Source organism: Lissotriton helveticus, chromosome 1_1 (genome assembly GCF_964261635.1).
Source record: "Lissotriton helveticus chromosome 1_1, aLisHel1.1, whole genome shotgun sequence".
In the NCBI taxonomy this organism is placed as follows: Eukaryota; Metazoa; Chordata; class Amphibia; order Caudata; family Salamandridae; genus Lissotriton; species Lissotriton helveticus.
The window spans coordinates 1,279,802,839-1,279,824,456 of NC_136057.1; the positions used below are offsets into that span (position 1 = coordinate 1,279,802,839).

At 44.7% G+C, this 21,618-nt stretch overlaps 1 protein-coding gene and 1 pseudogene across 2 annotated transcripts in view; both read left to right on the forward strand.

Annotated features, from left to right (window-relative positions):
* Nucleotides 1–20,730, forward strand: part of FAM3C (FAM3 metabolism regulating signaling molecule C) — a 429,441-nt gene extending 408,711 nt beyond the window's left edge. For both annotated transcript variants that reach the window (XM_078680653.1, XM_078680664.1), the window contains exon 10: nucleotides 19,669–20,730. In XM_078680653.1, coding sequence (XP_078536779.1) covers nucleotides 19,669–19,758 — 90 coding nt within the window. In that variant the 3' untranslated portion in view covers nucleotides 19,759–20,730. The remainder of the gene's footprint in view (nucleotides 1–19,668) is intronic.
* LOC144772655 (diphosphoinositol polyphosphate phosphohydrolase 1 pseudogene) lies at nucleotides 11,995–12,614 on the forward strand (annotated as a pseudogene).
* Nucleotides 20,731–21,618: the final 888 nt, after the last annotated feature.

The following is a 21,618-nucleotide window of genomic DNA, read 5'->3' on the forward strand; positions in this document are numbered from 1 at the left end:
ACCAACCTTTATGGCTGCTAGAACGCAAGGTGATCAAAAACACTCTCCTGCTGCGTACAGATCAGCCGCCGATGTAAAGCTAGATCTTCGCAGTAGCACTAAAAAGTAAAGGGATACACGAATACAGGAAATACCTGTGAATATCTATTTCATCCCGTTACTAAACATAAAAAAGAGAGAATATGTCTCCTATTTCACTTACATAAATAAAAATCACGGGGTATTCAAGGGACACACGGTACAGACAGGGCAGCGTACTCCGTCAGTCAGACATTGCAGAGACACGAAGTCGCCGTACAACGAGTGGTTCCAGTATAACGTATTTCTCGGATACCACCTTAAACAATGAGAAGATAAATAAATGAGGAAGGAAAGGACCTAAGGCTAATGAACACAGTGCTATAGCCAAAGAGAACGCGCACATGCTTACCGAAATCTTTTGAGGTCCAGTCCTTCCGTGTGTCGATAACCATCACCGTTACGTGAGCTGCCACAATACTGACCAGCTATTTAAATACACATGCAAACGTGGGAAAACGTTAAGAGGCGACAGCTGTGTACGCTGTTCATTCACTCGCAACAAGCGTGAACAGCAAAGACGGACTATATTTTCCCTGAGACATTTGTATATATAGGTCAATCCTTCCTTTCAATATGGCCGACACCGACGTAGGCTGTCAATACATTATTTGGTCAACACTCAACAGCTCGTTCGATAGCCGACTCGGTTAAAATACCAGCAATTCGTCCAGAAAGGGCATATATAATACCAGTAATTCCAACCACATTTCAGGTCATAATCCTGATATTAAAAAGGGGAGTGAATGTACCTCAGTCTTTTAAGGAAATCGAATATGGAGACTCAATCCATATTAGTCTCTCACTCTAAGACTGGCAACCCAATCTTATAAATTACTGCTATTACATTGCCTTATTGCAACTAACAGCGGTCCATCCGTCATAGGACAAAACTCATGTTTGAACCTAGACATCCGGCCAATATAACCCATATGTACATACAGTACAATACTCTAATTTAAAAAGAGTATTACTCTGATCTCATAAAGGAAAATAGTTCTTTACTTTCATTGAACACACTGTTAGTTCTTCGTACAGTGTACATCTAATCATTGGAGTATTTCTAATCCTACTGTCTAAAGAAACGTGTCAAACACAAAATATAGCAGCTTAGAGAACAAAAAGGCCTACAATACATCTAACGGGCCCCAATAATTCTGTCCCATTCCTCTCTTGAGTTTAGACCGTTCCTAACAGTATTGAAAAAAGAAATATACCACTGTTCCCTTTGTTTGCGAACAGTGGTGATGTTACCACCTCTCTTACCAATTTTAACCCTCTCCAGGATAAACCACCTAAAATCACTCTCTCCATGGTTTTTTTCAAGAAAGTGTGTCACAATAGGAGCTGTAACCTTTTTGGTTTTTATAGCTGATCGATGCTCTTGGAAGCGAATACGTGCTTCCCTGCCTGTCTCTCCAATATAACATAGGCCACATGGGCACTGGAGAAGATAAATAATGTTTTTGCTTCTGCAGTTGTTATGCGTTCTGCATTTCATGGTCATTCCATTGGTGGTAAATTCTGAGGCGACTACACATTGGGGGCATATATTACATGAACCACATCTTGTGTTCCCAATTACTTTGGTGTTATCCAGTGTTCTTTCTGAGTCAATGACACTATCCCTATATGTATGAACCAGTAAGTCACGTAGGTTCTTGTTCTTCTTGAATGCATATAGGGGTCTCTCAAGGGATACTTCCTCATCATGGTTCAAAATGTGCCAGTTCTTATTAACCACGTTTTTTATCTGGTTACTAAGACCAGAAAATTTAGTAACAAACACAATTTTATTCAGAGGGCCTTTTTCTTTCTTTGTTGTATGGATCAGTGCCTCCCGGTCATAAAATCTCGCCCTTTTTAGTGAGTGGGATAATAATTTTCTTGGATATCCACGATCTTTGAATTTAGATTTAAGGGTTTCCGCATGTCTGTAAAAATCATTAATATCAGTACAGTTTCTCCGCAACCGAAGAAACTGGCTGAACGGAATGCTCTCCTTCTGTGAGCTAGGATGAAAGCTTGAATAATGGAGGAGAGTGTTCTTGGCCATAGGTTTGGTGTATAATTCAACTGCCAAGACACCATTTGCATTACCAATCGAGATATCCAAGAAATCAACTTTTTTGTTGTTATAGGATGATGTGAATCTTAAATTAGGGTCTCCCAAGTTAATCCAACTCAGAAACTCTTCAAGGAGTGTGGTTGTTCCCTCCCAAATGAAGATGTCATCTATGTAGCGGTACCAGCCCGCTACATTTTCAAAGAAAGGGGCCAAATCATTATATATGTGTCTAGCCTCAAAGTTGCCCACATATAGACAAGCCAGACTCGGGGCACAGGTGGCCCCCATGCTGGTCCCTTTGAGTTGTTTAAAGTACTCATTCTTAAACAGAAAAACGTTATTCGTAAGAATTAGTCTCACACAGTCTACAATGAAATCTTTGTTAGCACCACCAAGATCAACATTTGTCAGTAACATATCAATAACTTCCACTGTATCAGATTGTGGAATGTTGGTGTAAAGAGACTCAATGTCTAGGGTGACCATACACTGAGTCTCTTCACAGAACGGGAGTCCCTCAACCAGGGATATAATATGTGCAGAGTCTCTAACATATGACTTAAGGTTACATACAAGTGGTCTTAAAAAATGGTCCACGTATTTACTGACTGGTTCCAACAAAGAGTCAATACTGCTAACAATCGGCCTCATCTGTGGATTTAGTTTGTTTATGCATTTTAGGTAGGCCATAAATGGCCGGGGTCTTTGGTTCTAAGTTGTTGAGGAATTTAAATTCTTGCTCACAAACCCTGCATCTCTAGCTTCAGTGAGGAGATCTGTACAATCTTTGGCTATTTTAGTGATGCAGGTGGCATTCATTCGTTTGTAATGTTCTTCCACACTAAGTAATTTGTACATTCTATCCTCATAATCTTGAGTATCAAAAACAACTACACCCCCGCCTTTGTCAGCGGGTTTTATTGTTAGTGAAACATCATTACTCAAGTCATTAATAGCTATTCTTTCCTCTTTGCTAATATTAAAATTATAAGGTCTCTTTTTGGTATCCAAAAGTTTATGGATGCCACTCTCTACAGCCAGTTCAAAGGCCTCCACATTTTTACCCACCATTCCCAAGGTAGGTGTAAAGGTAGATTTAGGTTTCAAGCCTGAAATATTCTCCTGGTCACTACTCTCTCTGTTTTCAAAAAATCTGCGTAATCTAATTTTCCTAAAAAAAGAACGCATATCTTTTTCCAATTGAAATTTATCCAAATTGGTAGACAGAACAAAACTAAATCCCCTACTTAGAATACACAATTCTACCTCACTCAAGTCTTTGCTAGATAGATTGATTACTGGTAGACAAACCTCACGGCCGCCGAATCTGACTGGACCCCACGGTGATAACGCTTCACACAGTCTTTCAAACTGCCACTCAATCTGCCGCTGACAGAACTCCAATGCGTACAACGATGAACCAGAAGGACCCGCCGTTGCTGCCCACACGATCCTAAGTTCAAGTGACGCCCTTAACCAGACCTTTCTGGGATTGTTGGATTGCTGTTCCTGTTTGCCTGTCCGTTTTTCTGGCCACTTCGCCACTTCGCCACGCCTCGCGGCCCCCGCTTCGCGGGTGCCGCTCGCAGGCTAGAGACTTTGGTGGGGATCCTGTCCCTGGATTTCTGCACGTGCCTTGGAGCACCAACGCGCTTTTAGTGCCATCACAACTCGACACCAGGGCAAGAGGCGGGACTGCGAGGACCAGCGTGCTCAGCGGCGCTGATCGGCCGCAGCTGGTCCTCTTCCCGCCCCCTCCACCCGTTAAAACATCGCGGAGTGAGAGCTGCTCGGGTTCCTTCACAGACCTTTCTGGGATTGTTGGATTGCTGTTCCTGTTTGCCTGTCCGTTTTTCTGGCCACTTCGCCACGCCTCGCGGCCCCCGCTTCGCGGGAGCCGCTCGCAGGCTAGAGACTTTGGTGGGGATCCTGTCCCTGGATTTCTGCACGTGCCTTGGAGCACCAACGCGCTTTTAGTGCCATCACAACTCGACACCAGGGCAAGAGGCGGGACTGCGAGGACCAGCGTGCTCAGCGGCGCTGATCGGCCGCAGCTGGTCCTCTTCCCGCCCCCTCCACCCGTCCTCCTCTTTGATAATCAGTGACGGTAACGCGCACGCGGGACGCGCGCGGGGCAAAGGCCGGGGCGAAGACGGGGCAAAGAGCGGGCCGTTTGAGGCCGTTAGAGGTCTAAGAGGTCTGGGCTGGGCCACGTTACTTGGGCCTACGACTGTCCATTTTCACGTGAGTTAGCTTCTTCTTTTTTGTGGTTTACTTCCTCACTGTTCATCATGTGTACACGAGCCACACGCAGCAAAACTGCTAAGGGACTTAGTAGACCTAGTGGGACCCTGGATGACTTTTTAACAAAGACTAATCTGGCCATTGACGCCGAAATTAATAAAATGCAACACAGGGCCTCCCTCGAACTTGATGCCGCCCGTAAATTGTCTCTAAGCATTGCCTCTTCAAAAAAATCATCACTAGGCAACTTTGCTTTGGCTCTTACCCCTGAGCGTACAACGGGCCCTCGCCCCCTGCTTACATTGGCAGAAATACATCACTGCCCATCTCTGCCTCCATGTGACCAAGAGAAGGACTGTCCACCTAATCCTCCGGAGGAGGTTGTGCCACTCAATCCTGTGGTCGGTGTAAGCTCACAGACAATGGGTAAATCGCCTAGGACTGCTACAAAGGCTCACAAAACTGTTAAAAAAATGGCGCTCCTGCAAAAGAAAAGCTTGGCTAGGTCCGCATTCGCCCGCAGAAAGGCTAAAATTGCGAGAGCCCAGTTTTTTAATTGCCGACGCAAATTAGGGGCCTCCGCTCCTGGGGAATTGAATGACAAAATCTATATAGATCTCCCTGTTAGTACTACTACCCAAGTCCTAGAGGGAGCCGGGAATGTTCAACAGGTTAAATTTCTTCCTGGCTCGAGTAATGATGGGTCAAGGGAGGGAAGTTTGGGTTTGAGTGGGGTTGAGGGGGACAAGAGGGGTGATGAGGAATTTGTACAAACTGTTTGGGATACACTTAAGAAGTTACTTACCCCCTTGGAACTCAAACTTTCCAGAATGGAAAACCATCTGCTTGAGATGGACAGGACAATCGTTACATTGGCCAGCCTTAGTCTCAAGCAGATGGAAGCTAGTTTTTCACAGGGGTAGGTTTTACCCTCACAACCTTTAGATTTAGAAGTAGATGCACATGTTGCTCCTTCATTGGGATCTAAGCCTGTACCTAAACCACGCACAAAAATAGGGAATAACACCATCCCCATCCCAAATCTTAGGGCTTGTCTCCCGAAGGAGTCCTCAGTGCCACCCAAACCAAATACCACTGCCTCTCGTGCTGGGGCTGATCTTCATCCCCAACAGAATATTGCACGTTCAAAACCTGTGCCATTAGCTGATCGGCAACCCAATCAGTCATCCCTCAATACCCAGCCATCTTTTGAACTTAGTAGACCTAACTTCCGTGGTGGCTATATTGACCTACCACCGGAAGCTAGTTCATATGCCATTGTATTAGCTGGTGTACCAACTCTTGACCCACTAGCAAAAGAGGACCACTGGTCCCTTAAAAACAAGGTAATACACTGGCTTAATACAAACAGACAGCTCCCAAGTCACCAAAGAAGCCGGGTTCTAATGGTGCGTAGAGTACCATGGGTCGGACCGAGCCACAAATCCATCATGGGCGACTGTATAGTGGTAACTTTTGCTGACCCCCGTACTGCACAACACCTCTGTTCATGGGCCACTTGTGAATATGACCAGACAGTTGTTGTTAGACCCCTCACTTTTTTCTACCCTCCTAGAAACCAGCATAGGATGGGTGGGACTTGGACATCAATTCAGGGGTCCATGAACGGGGGCTTTGGGAAGGTGGGACCAAGTCAGAGTGCCTGGTGGCAGGGTGTCTCTACGTCTAATATGTTCGGCTGCCTAGAGGAGGTTGACTGACTCGGGGGGGTAAACATAAAAAGGGAGCTGGCAGACCCTATTATGTATACCACGAAAGGTTCTAGTGTGGCTTGTCCAAAGTTGCCATTAGATCAACAAACAATATTTGTCAATGCCCACAATCCCCTCCCGGCTGAGGTAGGAATTTCAGCTCAGCACGTATCCCCTTGCACTAGCCCCCCTGCTAACCAAATCAAAATAGCATCCTGGAATATAGCGGGTTTACGGGGTCGCCTGGACAACGATGATTGGGCAGATTACATCTCTTCCCATGACATCATCTTTTTCCAGGAAACCTGGTCAGTTGCCCCACTGTTTAGACTAGGCTATCTAAACTTTTATAAACCGGCAATACAGGGCATGAAGGGCAGGGCCTCGGGTGGTCTCTCTATATGGATAAAAAATAGCTTGGGATTCAACGCAAGAGAAATAGTGGGGATGAATCCTGATCTTCTTTGTATATCCTTAAGTAAGGAGAACTGTAAAGATATAATCCTTATTAATATCTATGCCAGAGGATGCCAGGGTGGAAAGAAACAACCGATCCTTAATGATCTAGAAGCTTTTCTAAATGAGCACAAAAGCGACCAGCTCACTATAGTGGCTGGCGACTTGAACTGCTCATTTGAGCCCATCCTGAACCTTGCTGAGGACGTTGGCTTAGAAGAAGATTCCACATGGAATATCCCTCCGCTAGCAATTACTAAGGGTGTCAGGGGAACCGAGGCCGCTTTTAATTGGCTTGGGCTCTGTCTGGAATGGGGGCTCCGAGCAGTGAATGGCCGTAGTTTATCTGATAAACAGGGGAAGCCAACCTTCGACAATGGGTCCTGCGCAAGTCGTATTGATTATATACTAATCAATATCGAATCTTGGGCAGCTGTAACTGATATGACTATTGATACAAGGCCGGAGAGTGATCACAATCCTCTCTCACTTGTACTCAAGGTCCTGGGGTTAGGGCCACCCCAGGTGGAATCCGACTGCATCACATCTGACCTTGTCTTGTGTGATAACAGAAGACGGGTCAAATGGTCAAGAGTGATAGCCAACCCAGAGCTTGTCAGTAAGATAGAAGAATTGGTCTTACAAACCAAAGACAAGATGATGGTACCCATCTCCCAATGACATGCCCCAGCTTAATAACGTTGACCTTCATGAGGCATGTTTTGCGGCAATCAAGGAACTTCTCACTAGACCATGCCGGAAACAGAAGGTTAATCAATCTAAAGGCTGGTATAATAAAAATTGTAGAGAAGCTCATGGCATCCTTATTGCTGCAGTCAAATCCAGAAATACCCCGGACATTAGGGTAGCGAGACAGGTGTACAAGCGTACTATCTGGGAAGCTAAACGGGATTGGGAAGACTCATATTGGCGTGATCTTCTCCAAGCATGTGAGTCTTCCAACCAAATTAAATTTTGGGAGATAGTCAGGCAAGCCCGGGGCTCAGAATCATTATCACCTGAAAACTATGTTTCAGCAGCAGACTGGGTAGAATTTTTTTCTGCACAATTTATCAATCAGAATGCCCCCCAGTTAGCAGAAGGGCCTCTAGCAGGGACCAAACTAGCTCCATATGGGGACAGACTTACTTTTAGCATTTCAGATACGGAATATGCACTAGGTTCAATTCAGTCTGGAAAGGCTCCTGGCATTGATGCTGTACCAGCTGACCTTTTCAAACTGAATCCAGATTTGTGGGCCCCTTATATTACAATCTTAGCAAACTCCATTGCAGCCAGGGAAAAGATACCGCAGTCCTGGAAAGGGGCAGAGATAATCCCGGTTTATAAGAAAGGGGATCGATCCTTACCAAAAAACTATCGTCCCATTAGCCTGATTGATACCATCCAGAAAGTGGTATCACGAATGGCCCTAGCTAGAATACAGGGGTGGATTGAGCAAAACAATATACTCTCCCCCATGCAGGCAGGATTTAGATCAGGCACTAGCACCCTTGACCAGGTGTTTCGGCTTACTATGATGTACTGGAAGGTGGTTCTTTTGGGCGGTGGTGTCATCTACGCTGCTTTCGTTGACCTTAGGTCGGCGTTTGACCTGGTTCCCAGGGCAAAACTTTGGGATGCCCTGAGAAGCATGGGATTCCCTCCAGAACTATTAGATCTGGTTAGGCGCCTTCATGAGGACAATTTTGCACGCGTAAGATGGGGTAAACAGGGTCAGGTGACCGCCAGCTTCCCTGTCGAACGTGGTGTCCGGCAGGGCTGCGTACTGGCCCCTACCTTGTTCCTCCTGTTTATCAACCGGGTGGTTGCCTTTTTCAAAGACACTCACACTGATGCACCCACCCTGGGGGGTTTAAAGTATCCCATGTTAATATTCGCCGACGACACCCTGCTCCTCTCAAGGACCCGTAGCGGCCTACAGGCTGCCTTAAACAGATTTGCTGAGTTTTGCTCAATAAATGACCTCCAAATCAATGCCGACAAAACTAAATTTATGGTCTTTAATAAAAACAAGCCTATTATAAGTTCATTTTCACTAGAGGGTGTTCAAATAGAGCAGGTTAAAGTCATGTCATACCTGGGCGTGACTTTGGACCATCAACTAACATGGAAACCCCAGTTGGAAGTGTCAACCCTTAAGTTTGTTCGCCTTACAGGTTGCCTGATAAAAGAACAACAAAAAAACATGACAAAACGCATTACACCTGCGTTAAAAATATACGAGGCTAAGGTGAATGCGGCTATCCTGTATGGTGCGGATGTCTGGGGATACAAAGGATTGTCGGCCCTTACCAGTGCTCAGAACAAGTTCTTCCGGAACCTAGTGGGACTTCCCCAATCTTCCCCCATTACACCTCTGCTTTTAGATTTAGGTTGTAGACCGCTGGATGAGATGGCACAGTACCGCCTTGTTGCTCTTTGGCGTCGCCTTTGGACGACTCAAGAACTTAGCCTATTTGCACTAGAACTAGGTGAGGTAAGAGCATTGTGGGGTGCACAGAAAATTCCATGGCTAAGGGAGGTCAAGCAAATTTTGTATTCTATGGGTCTCCCAGAGCTATGGCTACATCCCGAATGTACAAGCTTCCCATCGAAAGCAGAATTCAAAGAGCTTTATTGGGCTGTTAAAAAATCTGTACTGGTCTCCCTCTCCTCCGCTAACAACCTAACGGGACAGTTCCTAATGCACAAGATAACCCCATTTCTCGAACCATATTGGGACCTGATATGCAAATCACTTGACCGCAAGCTGTACCATCAGTTTCGGGTGGGAACCCTACCGATCAAGTCCTTTACTGCAAAGTGGGCAATAAACTCAAGTAACAAATGCCCCTTTTGTCCTGATCAGATAGAAAGTCTGGGCCACGTATTTTTTGCATGTCCTGCTTATCGTTCGCCCAGACTAAAATGGTTGAAACCAATCTGCAAAACACTTAATTGTGGGGGTAGCCACGCAGCCCTGCTTAAATTGAGAGACTTACGCACTGCTAAATCAGTGATTTGTGTTGCAAAATTTTTGGGTTGGCTGTGGCTTATCCATGCAAAGGTACTGTAAATTGTTTATTTATTAGTTTTAATGTTTATGTACTGCAGTACATTATCTTTTATGTACTGGGGGATCCAATGTACAGTGCTGTATATTGAAAATGTTTTTTTAAAGATATTTGCTGTCTTTTATGATTTTTTTAATCGAAATAAAGACTAATTAAACTGAACTGATTACTGGTAGTCTGCCGGACGCCAGTAGCGTTTGCTCCGGGTGTTGATATATTCCTGCTGAGGAAGTGCCCGGTTGTATTGACCCCTCCCGCGGTTCCCATTGAAACCCCGGGCCCTCCTCGGGCGTGACTCTAAAAAATGTCCCTGGTCACGTGTATTTCTACCAGGATTCTCACTACTCTGTCCACCTTCATCTTCGCTGCTTGAGCCAGATGATTCAGAGAAGGTAACTTGTTTGCTACCTCCCCTTGAATAGATCTGTTTGTTTTGTGGTCTATCCCAGACCCCTCATTTCTCAACTGGTAATAGTTTTCATTCAAGTAGGGATATGTTCTTTCTTCAGAATATTGTTCAATGTCCCTCTTTAGTGTGTTAGTCTTTTTATTTAATAAATAGTCACTATATCCTTCGACATCTTTATTGATTTCATCAAGTTTTCTCTTTGCTTCTTCCAGTGCCGGGCAGTTTTTTTATTCAATCTCCAACTGATCAATAGCATCTTTTTCTATAATGATCAGATGTTGAGCAGTTTCAATTATTAGTAACATCCAATCCCTGCTACAGCGGTTGGAAATCAAAGCCCAAGTTTCCAAGAATTTTTAGTTATCTACAAAAAGGCCGGGCTCATTCCGAACTTGGAGGCCAATAGGGATAGTACCAGATTTCACATATTCAACTAGGAAATCTGCATGCGCTTCAGTCCGAATAAGTTTCTTCTTGAGGTTTAACAGTTTACCCCAGTTTTCACCTTTCCCTGAGGCCACAGTAATTCTATTGCCGCTTTTTGTATTAATTATGCGATTAAGCTGGTCTTCACTGAACCCAAAGGTCCTAATCTGATCCAGTGCCATCTGCAACTAATGATATTTAGATCAAGAGACAAACTCTCCAGCCAAAAGAGGCCGTACAATATAGCTCTAATAAAAGAGAGAGGGACCCCGTAACCAAAGGGATGGGGTACCAAAATGACTATTAGGTCAGGCAAGAAATCCCTTTGGGACACATTTAGTAGTGACACAACGTTCAACAGATAATAAACAGCAGAAACATTGACATAAAAATAAACATATGAGGCAATACAAAAACGAAATTATGAAAGTCCTAAACAATTTATTTATACAATGCAAAAATAAAACATCATTGAGCACCAATAAAATAACACCAGTTAAAATAATGGGAAAGAGTATAGATTAAGGAAACATTCAATTCCTATTTTATAAAGGAGGTATGTTTATTTTTATGTCAATGTTTCTGCTGTTTATTATCTGTTGAACGTTGTGTCACTACTAAAGGTGTCCCAACGGGATTTCTTGCCTGACCAAGTGGCTCAGGGCAGGGGCAGCGCATTACAGGGAGGGCAGTCAACGCTCGTGGCTGGCCGTGCACGGGCAACGCTTGTCCTTTTTAGTTTCCGAAGTGTGCATAGGACTTAAAGGAAGACAACAGCTTCGAAGACCTTAGGGTTGGTTTCAGAGCGCGTTGCTACGTGATTATTGCATGAAAGTGAACAGGCTCGTAGCGCGACCCAAGATGGCGGGTTTGAGCGAGGAGGAACGGCCGGAGTAGACCGGGCGGAGGAGACCAGGCGACGGCTTAGGCAGCGTTAAGAGCGGTAAAGCCGGAGAGCGAGCAGCAAGGAGGGCCGAGCCTGACCTAGCGCCCCCGGGGCCTTCAGGCATCCCCGTGGGGCTCTAGTGAAGTACTACCACCTGTCCGGTCCCAGTGCTCCCCCGGCGACTCCTACTCCCTCCCTCGGCCTGTCGCCACCCACTGGGTCGTCCCCGCCTACAGTGAACCCCCCTTAACCTGTTACTACTTCGTGCTCCCTCTGACCTGTCACCCTTATTACGGCATTCGTTGCCCAAGGCCTGAGTCTGCCCTCGCCCGTTAATCAACACAGCACTGCCCTTCTACGTGGTTTACGACCCCCACACCCTAATCTAGTGCCAGCGTCTGCCCCATTTTTATTTTGGTTGCCACCCTTCCCGACCTTGTGCCTGCTTCTGTAACCGCCCTATTCAGCCCCTGGAGCTCCATACCCATCCTCCGTGTCCTGTTTATAACAGCCTACTCGTCCCCAGACCGCCTTCCTGTCTTTGCTATCGGCCCTTTCTCTTTAAACCCGCGCCCCTAGAGCGCCCTGCCCGGGTTCCCTTGGACTCCGAGTTCACACCAGTCTGTGCATCGCCGCTAGAGAATGATGAAGCTGAAGTCCAATCAGCCGCGCACCTACGATGGGGACGGCTACAAGAAACGGGCCTGTCTGTGCTTCAGGAGCGAGAGCGAAGAGGAGGTACTTCTGGTCAGCAGCAGTCGTCACCCAGATCGTTGGATCGTTCCTGGAGGTGGCATGGAGCCAGAGGAGGAGCCCAACATGGCCGCTACACGTGAAGTCTGTGAAGAGGCTGGTGTAAAGGGAACCTTAGGAAGACTAGTTGGCGTGTTTGAGAATCGGGACAGGAAGCATCGGACATACGTCTATGTCCTCATAGTCACAGAAGTGCTGGATGACTGGGAAGATTCAGTGAACATTGGAAGGAAGAGGGAATGGTTCAAGGTGGAGGATGCCAGACAAGTCCTGCAGTGCTATAAACCTGTTCAAGCCTCTTACTTTGAAACTCTCCGGCAAGGTCGGCTGGCAAACAACGGCACGCCTTCATTGGACTCCGCATACACCGCTTCCAGTCAGAGCTCGCTGTCCGATATCAGATGACGGAGAGTCTTCAGGAATCTGAAAAACATTTTGGATAAGACTGAAAAGCCTGCCTTTCCTATACCCTTCTTTCTCCTTGTCCCCTTTTACCCTGTCCCTGTGTTGGACAAGACACAGGCAGGAGTCCCGCCAAAAGCAGTGTTTGTTGAGAATGTTTAGTGCGGAATGGAATGTCTCCCTTCCAGGGGCCTCGTGGCTTCCCATTTCTGCGCTCTCCCGAGGATGATTTTGTAAAATAATTATTTGTGCATGAAATGCCCCTCTTCCACACTATCCCAGTCCTGTGTGCTAGAAAAATAGAAAAGTATTACCTCTACTGTACCTGCCCCTCCCCCCCCCTTGAGACGATATTACCAACTGCTATGGAATGCAGCTTCTTTTCAGCGCCCAAATGCCAGTTTGACACCCGCACCACCTGTATGTGATGATAAAATCAGTTCTCTGTTTCCATCTTCACATTGTTGCCACCTGCTAGAGTCCTTTCCATCAAACTTGGAACTTAGCATTCTCCTTCTGTCTAACGCTGTCTCCTTCAGGCATGTTAAGTCCAGAGCCGCCCCACCATTGACCTTACTCCCGTTTGATGACCTGCTGGCCACATATCCCTGCCTCATTCCTCTACCTATAATGCTAATTAATCCAATTCATGCAGTTGCAGATATCTACAACACACACAAACTGGCCGTAGTTCTCCCACTCCAACCCACCCTCCTCCCTGTTTCGATGTTGGGTGATAATTTTGGCAGATATTTCATGCACAGTCTTGAACTTTGTATAGTGGGGCTCCATATGAGCTATACAAACATGAAACTATAGTAACCCCTACCTTCTATGCATCAGGGCGGGATCTGAGACGCGAGATATTGAAGCACTCTTCTAGTCCTGGCACCAGGTACTGTAGAAAACATTAAAACTATGTAAATGCCAAAAAAAAAAAAAGAACGTGAACAGGCTCGAGGCGTTCTGCTGATAGGTGTGCGCTTTACGTCATCGTCCATGGCTACGGGATAAGTGACGCAGGACTGTCTTTAAGCAATAAGTTGCCCACTTGAATGGTGAAATGCACATGAGCACATAGAAATATTGTGATGCATTCCCGGCCTTTCTGTTTTAGTAACCTGGAATTTAACTGTAACACCAAAGAATGAGGGGAGTTTAAGTTATTAATGAGACGGGTAATGCAGACATGTACCAGATCGAGACCAGTTAATTTAACCTTTTTTGCCTGTTGACGCGGAGCATATTTTTGCTATTAATACTCTCTCTAGAATGGTAGATATCAAGTGACTTCTGAGAACTGCTGTGACATTAAGCTTGATGGGTTGCTTGCCAATGCTCTAGAAGCACCCTAATGCGAGAACAGTATGGCCTACTCACCAACAATCTGTGCCCAAAAATGAAAGAAATGCTTGGAGGCATATCAAAAAAATAATGAAAAATGGACCCTTGAATCACGGTGTGGCATGTTGCAAGTCCAAAGCGGCACATGGAAACAAAAAATGTATGAAATCAGGAGGTCAGGGGGAATGGGAGGTGGGGGTACAGGAAATAGTACCTGATAAAAAGCGGACAGCCACTAATGAACAGAAATCAATCTGTAGTTGAGCGGTGCTCCCAAGCAACAAAACAGAAGTTTTGTATCGGGTTGGGAACGAGTTAGAAGGCTGCACAGAAGAGCGATTCTGGCATCATCCTATGGTAAGTCAGTAGAGTCATTACAGTATGTCTTGCAGACAGCGCATGCTCACTGACGGTCAACCTACAAATCATACTAACTTCGGAACATTGTACAATGTGAAATATTTCCCACCAATTTTTCGTAAATACCACACCTGAGTGATCACTGTTCAGGGTCTCGGGATGAGTGGATGCACGAACAGAGAGGGGCAAGCCAATGAATTACCAGGATGAGCCAAGTTTGTCTTGGCTCTAAGAACTTGTGCACAAGCCGAATGTTTGTCATGTAAATTATACACCAAATATCACGTAAAAGTATAAGAAAGTCTCTTAAATTTCAAAAAAGTATTTCTTTCACGTGCTGAAGATTTTCACCTTAGGGTATCAAATTATATTACTGCATTGAGAGGTATTTATTAAAAGACAATAGTTTTTAAACATGAACTTAAAAACATTCCAGGCTCCTCCTGGCCCTGAAGACAATGCTATTAGTGACTTGAGTGGCAAATAAGCGGTCATGTGCTTCCTATATGCGGCCTAGATTCTTATTTTACATTTAGCAACTTTATTGTGTTACTCACATATTTGAAGGTGCTCTTATATGTAATAATGAATTCAAAGGAGTATTGATGAAATGAAATATTTGCCTAAGACACACAATGTGCACAAACGAGGAAGCCAGGTTTGATCCCAGGTAATCTGGTTTCACATGCAATTCAGTCGCAAGATCTTTCTCTTTCTCTCTATTTTTCGCTTTCTCGCTCTCGCTCTCTCTCTCGCTCTCGTTTTACATAAAAGGTCACAGTTTTATCATCAATGCTTTGTGAATGAGTTTATAGAGTGGGTGGTAGGGAGGAGCCACATGAAGGCTTAGCTCATTTTGGGCTCAAGGGTCAAAGAGGACCATAATCTGAGCCAAAGCCATGGCTCTGGCTCCAGCTTTCCATAGCTCACTCATCTCAGTGCATGAATTAGGATTAATTGAATGGATGGTTGGATCTGAGTGGATCAGATAGAGTTGAATTGCTAAGGAGGGATCATTGATGGGTAGAAGGGTGTCTGATAGGATGGATGGGTTAATAGATGGGTCAGTGAATCTAGGTGGATTGAATGGAGGAATGTGTCTGGATGGATTGGATGAACTGATAGATCAATATGGATAGTTGATGGATACAGGTGGGTTGTTTATAGGATGGACGGATGGATGGATGGGTGGATAAGTGGGCGTAAGGATGGGTTATGGGTGAATAACTGAGGTATAGAGCTAGATGGGGAGACATTGAACAACTGACACCTGGACAGACACATACATGGCATGTAGCTTGTGATGTGAGAAGTTGTGAAGCTTTTTCTGCAACCTTTGTGAGGGTCTATGAAAATATCACCAACTTGATGTTGTTTGCAAAGATTATTGCATTTGGGTAGGCATGTGAAAATGTTATTTTAGCCTGACTATTTATGCTGCAATCTTCCTTATTTAATGGTCCAAAATAGTTATGCTTAAGTTATACTTGGTAGAAATCTTGTAAAAGCACCATAGGAGCATACAAATAGTAGCAAGTGCTGAGAAACGACATTGATCAAAAGCAAATGAAAAGCGAGAAAGGCTCAAATGAAAAAAATCACAAAGCTTTGCATGTGTAAACAAAACTGGGAAACTGAGTTAAAATTTGGAAATTCACAAAGTTTCACAGAGTTGAAAAACATAGGAAACTAGGCAAACATCAGGGAAGCTTCCTATCTCCACAGGTATAAGCAAACTCTGAACAACCCTCGTAGTAAGTATTCTGGAATATTTTCTTTAAAAAAAATGCAGATATATTTTTTTGTGTTGACATACCACATTGTTCTTTGCAACGTTGTCCATTGAACGCCCTCTACCGCTTCTTGGATACTCCCTATGACCTTGCACAGCAACTGCACAGCCAGCTGAGATGTGCAGTGATTTAATTGAATCCATCTTCATACCAGAAGTGATAATAGAGGGTGTTTTGTAAGGTCTTCCCCGAAGCGACTGCATTTCGTAGTCTCTCGCACGCATGTGACAACCACCAGATTTATAAATAGGAACTGCGAAGTTGAGTGTGAATTCACCGAAGCCCTGCTCATGCTCTGCATTTCTAGCACAGAATGAGCAGCTCACTTTTAATAAACACGTAATAAGGACTATTACAAGGAAGCTGAACTAATACAATCTATGGAGTCATTAATGCTGCCTGTAGTTTGGCCATTATGACTCCTCCAGTGCTGGACGTCTCGCCTTCGTTGCCAGTTACAACCACGAATGTGCATCATTCGTGCTTTCCATTGAACACCGTTCATTGATCCTTCACGGTGCTCAAGTGATTCATCAGCATCTGGTCTGAGTCACTTGGGCCTTTTTAGGTCTAGCCTTTGAGACTGCTGTAGCTGTTTTGCCAGACTATTGTTTTCCAACAAAAATCATACAGTATATACGTCATAGAGGGGCTTTTGGTCAGCAAGGCTTCATCCATTAATAGTCTGTTGGATTGCCAGTCACGTTTTCATTCTTCAAACCACACTATACAACATTAGGCAATGGGTCAGCCACTTTACCCATTGGCGTCTTTCACTCTGAGTACCTGCACTAAGTCTGCGCACATTATTCACATGTGCTTAAAAATAGTTCCATTATCTGTAATCATAAAGCTCTTTCAATGTGTGGTTTTGCATTTGAATTTTTTTACTTTAAAAAACACTATTTATTTTGCTTGCACTTCAGATGCCCAGTTGGATGGTGATTTATTTCCGGTCTCCCTTTTAGGTCTCGTGGCGTTAACCGCGCAAAAGCGCGGTCTCGCCAGAGACCTTTTGTGAGCGACTCGGCTTTCCGGGAGACAAGAGATGGCCACGCTCTTCTTCCAAAAGGCGATAGAAGCGGGCTGCACGCGCGAACGCGCACGCTGTGGCCATCTCCTGTCTCTTGGGAAGCTCCATCACACACACAGCCACACCTCCCCCTGCACGCATGCTCACACACAGAGACACACACACACGAGCGCACATACACGCACGCACACATACAGACACACACACCACACTCCACCCCCCCGCCGTGCACACACGAGCGCACAGAAACACCCCCGCCGCCCCCTCCAACTAAGCCCCACTCAGCGCATCGGCGCCACTCCTCCCAGCCCAGATTCCGCCCCACCAGTCACATCGCTTAGGTCCCGGCGCCCCACCAGCGTTAGTCTGGCTTCTTCCGTGGAGACTGCTGGTCACACTGGCATTTCCTACCCAGGGGAGGGGCATCACGGGGGCGATACAGGCACCATGAGCGTCCAGGCCGAGCGCACCGAGACCCGCCCCGCCGCCCCCCCCCCCCTCGCCTTCATTTGATTTTACACAGTCAATGTTCCGTGTTAGAAATGAAAGTGCAGGTACTCACCCGAACCCCCACTATCTGTTTGCTGTTGATTAGTTCTGTGCACTCCCACATTAAAAGTATTGCGCCCCGGCAGAGAAGTGAAAGCAGTGCCTCTTTACAATTTTTTTTTTAAAGTGCAGGTACTCAGCAACTGAGTACGCGACCATTTAAAGCTCTGCTTGTGATTTTGATACAAAATTCTTTGTAATCGCAGATACCACTTTTCTGCTTCCTGCAGAGCTTCACTTAGTGTGTCACGCAAGAGGAAGCGAGTCATCGTGGTTAGACACAACAGACATGTTACAGACATGTAGACTGAAAGACCGACAGTTGGATGCGCGTGCCCCAACTTATTGAGATGTTATTGACTGAGCCCCAACCTTATGCTTTGAGAAGGACCAAAGTGGCAAACTTCCCCCTGGTGGAGGCGCATGAAGTGCGCCCCACAGCTGCTGAGTCAAGACCGGTCCGGGCCACACTTTGGGGTCACTGGTGTCTTAAACAGCGCAAGACCAGCAGTGTTTGTGTCATCCACGATTGTGGCAAATGGATGCTTTTCTTGGGGTCATTAAAGGAAAAGAACTGCGTCTGTGTGTGGAGTGTAGCAGCGTTCGCGGACCTCTCTGAACTAGAACACAATCCATAATACTCAGCACATACTTAAACAGAGATAATAGTAAAACCACGCAGTACAAACCTACAACAAAACATTGAAATAACGATGCACAAAAACACAACAGCACACCAAAACAACAATTCACCACCGCAACAGAAACACTGCATAATCAACATGCATAAACATTTGTCACACATTTCCACCTCTATTACACGTGGTACGGGGAGGTTGTATGAGTCAGTCTAAATGTTTCGTGATACAGCCACAACCTTCTTTGATGCAAGAGGTAAAAGTGAAAGTAGCCAGGGAGGGCGTGTGCAGGTGGGAGAGGTGCCCTGGTTGTGCCCAGTACCTGCTAGTAAGCCCCCTCGGTGCCGCCTCTGGCCCCGTAGATGCTTGCCTGGGCCCCTAGTGCCTTGCTCTCTCCCTCTCCCCCAGTAGCGCTGCGTACTTGCACTTCAGTAGCAGCAGAGATAGCGCTCAAAAGCTGGAGAGACTGCGCCGAAACTAGTCGACAGCACCGGGTCTCCAGGGGCCGCCGCTGCCTTCTCTGTGGTTGTTGATGTCTAGAGGTAGGCCCTCTCAGCCTCCTGCTTTTTAAAGCTGCTGCAACCCTTCCCCGGCACCACCTGCTGCTCATCGTCTTATGATGGAGCCCTGGCGCTTCCTGCCAGAGCCCCTGGTGTGTTGACACACTCGGCCCCAGACCCTGTGCGCGGTGAGAGGATGTGGCCCATCGGCTTAAGCTGCCGACTCTGGTGCTGAAACCAGGGTTCGAGCCTCGAGGTCGCGTCCACATCCTGTGATTCTGGGCAAATCACTCAATCTCCCCGTGCCTGAATGTGTAATGTAAATACAGGGTCGAGTTCGCGCTATATAAATTTGGAATCCATGACAATGATGACATTCAGAAATTGAGGTAGATTGTTCTGTTGGTGTCACAGATCAAAGACCGTTACAATAAAAAAAAAAATACAGTGTTTGCAGCAAGCACATCACTTGCAATGAAGACTAGGGAAACTTATAAATATCAGAAAATACAGCCATTTGAGCAACAAGAAACTCCAATAACTTCTTGAAACTGCTGCAGAGCACCGACATGGAAGGACACTAGTTGCAAAACACGCACTGACACACGTAGTCTAAACATAATACCTCTGCCTCAAGTGAAGTACTCTGGTACCCAAGGATGACTAGCAAACAATATTATTCACAACGGTGCTTACTATTCAGCAACATTTAACAGTTTGCAAATCATCTTTATACACCAATTCAGAGTTAGCTAACAAAATAATGCAATACATTGTCATATACAATGCCAATAGCTCAAACTTTAATGCTGCGAGACCTATTGCATTGTAAATGCTTGTTCCTATTTGCACTCAAGAAAAAGCATCTTTGTTTGTCCCCCATGTTTGAAGGAGCGATGGAAAATGTCATTAACTTTGGTCATTGTCATTTTGCTTGCAGCACATCAAGAACAATAAGGACACAAACAAGTACGAGGGATGGCCAGAAGTTGTGGAAATGGAGGGTTGCATACCCCAAAAAATCGACTGAACAAAAGGAAAACCAAGAAACGTTGTATGAAAGTGACGTTCTTTCCATCACGGAGAAGACATTGGGTGTGATTGACAATGTGTAAATAGGTCTAAAGCATGTGTCAATATGATTGGTCTCTGCATGATCAGACAATTCTAATATGTGGAATATTTATTGCAAACCTAACTAGGATTATTTGTAAATAGATTGAAAATATGCAAGAAAAGGGAATCATGTTAAAGCAGCATCTGTGCTTCCTCTCGAAATGCATTACTACACTATGTGTATTTATTAAAGCAGTGGATTTTTTTTTAAGTAAGAGCATCCCTGAGAGTAGGCACAAAGGACTGTTCATATAAGATGGATGATTTTGTAAGAGACAACACCACAGGATAACAACGAGGTACTTGGATAATTTCTTTTTTTCCACAGAGTCCGTTGCAAGTCATAAAGGCCAGTTTAAGAAGTTGTGGAGACATAAATTCCAGAAGTATCGTACACTCGTATTGTAAAATTTCTGCCGAGATCTGTTTGTGATAAAACTTTAGATTATGAGAACATTGCATAGAGCTTTATTTTCTTTTAACTTCTGCCTTTTTGGGCGGTAAATATAACTTTATACTAAAAAATCTATTATAATTTTAATGATAGAAAATGCTTCTGGCTTTTTTGCTGTATAAATTACATTCCCTCCATTGCCTCTGGTATTCTCAAACACAAGGATCGTTTGCCTGCCTTATACTGACAATATTTGCCCAGTTGTGATAGTTTATAGTGCCAGAAAAACCAGCATATGAAGTTAAACTAGGACCTCAGTACAGAGTAATGTGTTTAACCAAAGGAGTATGATGAACGCGACATTTCATACACATTTCAAAGAAAACTGATATGTACCACAGGAATTTTTTTTTTTTTACAACAAATCAAACTTCCAGTATATGATGAAGCACAATGGATTTTTTTTATTAAATCTCTAAACTTACCTCGAAATATTTGCATTTGTGTTTTTGGCAATAAGGAAATGTTATTGGACATGCATGTAAAGGTCACTGAATACAGGCTACTTTGAAATGATCACAACACACACCTACTTCAACATTGTTTTATACAGTATTTCGTAATTGTCTTGTGACCGTGCAGAAAATCTCACTTTCCCTGGTCTTACACTACTTGGAATGTAAAGCCCATCATTTGAAACATAATGTTTGTGATGTCCATTTATTCTTCAGTCACTGGTTGTGCTGAGCTGAGCAAGATTCAGTGTGTTATTTTTTATTTTTGTCTGCAGTTTATATGTAGCATACCCTGATGTGTAGAACGAATGTTCAGAGGAAGGTAGAGCACGTTCTTATCCAGAAAAATGAATGTTAATTATGCCAAGTATCTTTAACTTAAACTACAGAAATTCAAAGTTGACCTGGTCGGAAAGATTTTAGACAGTATCCATCAAGTAATCCCTCCGTATACAATGTCCCTGCACTTAGAATCCTTATTGCGCAATGCGAACATAAAGTCTCTATGAAGGCATGCACTTCCTAACCAGGATTTTGTTTTCTGCAGTTGGAACACATTATGACGTTGTACATTCAGTGGAGGTGCCATCTGTACAGATAACACCCAGCCTACCTTAACAAAGCATCAATACAAACTAGTCATTTAGTCTCTCATACATTTGTTTACCTGACTGCTGAAGAGCAGGTACCCTTCCTTCCATGCCATTTTTTAATTTTTATGTTCATATTCCTTAACCACCTTACTCTCTCTTCCACTAACTCCTCCCTCTCCATCAGTAATTGATAAATCACTTTGTGGCCGAAATTTAAGTTTAAGTTAAAGGGTTATGGATTAGGATTCAAGGATATGGAGTTGGGTATTACA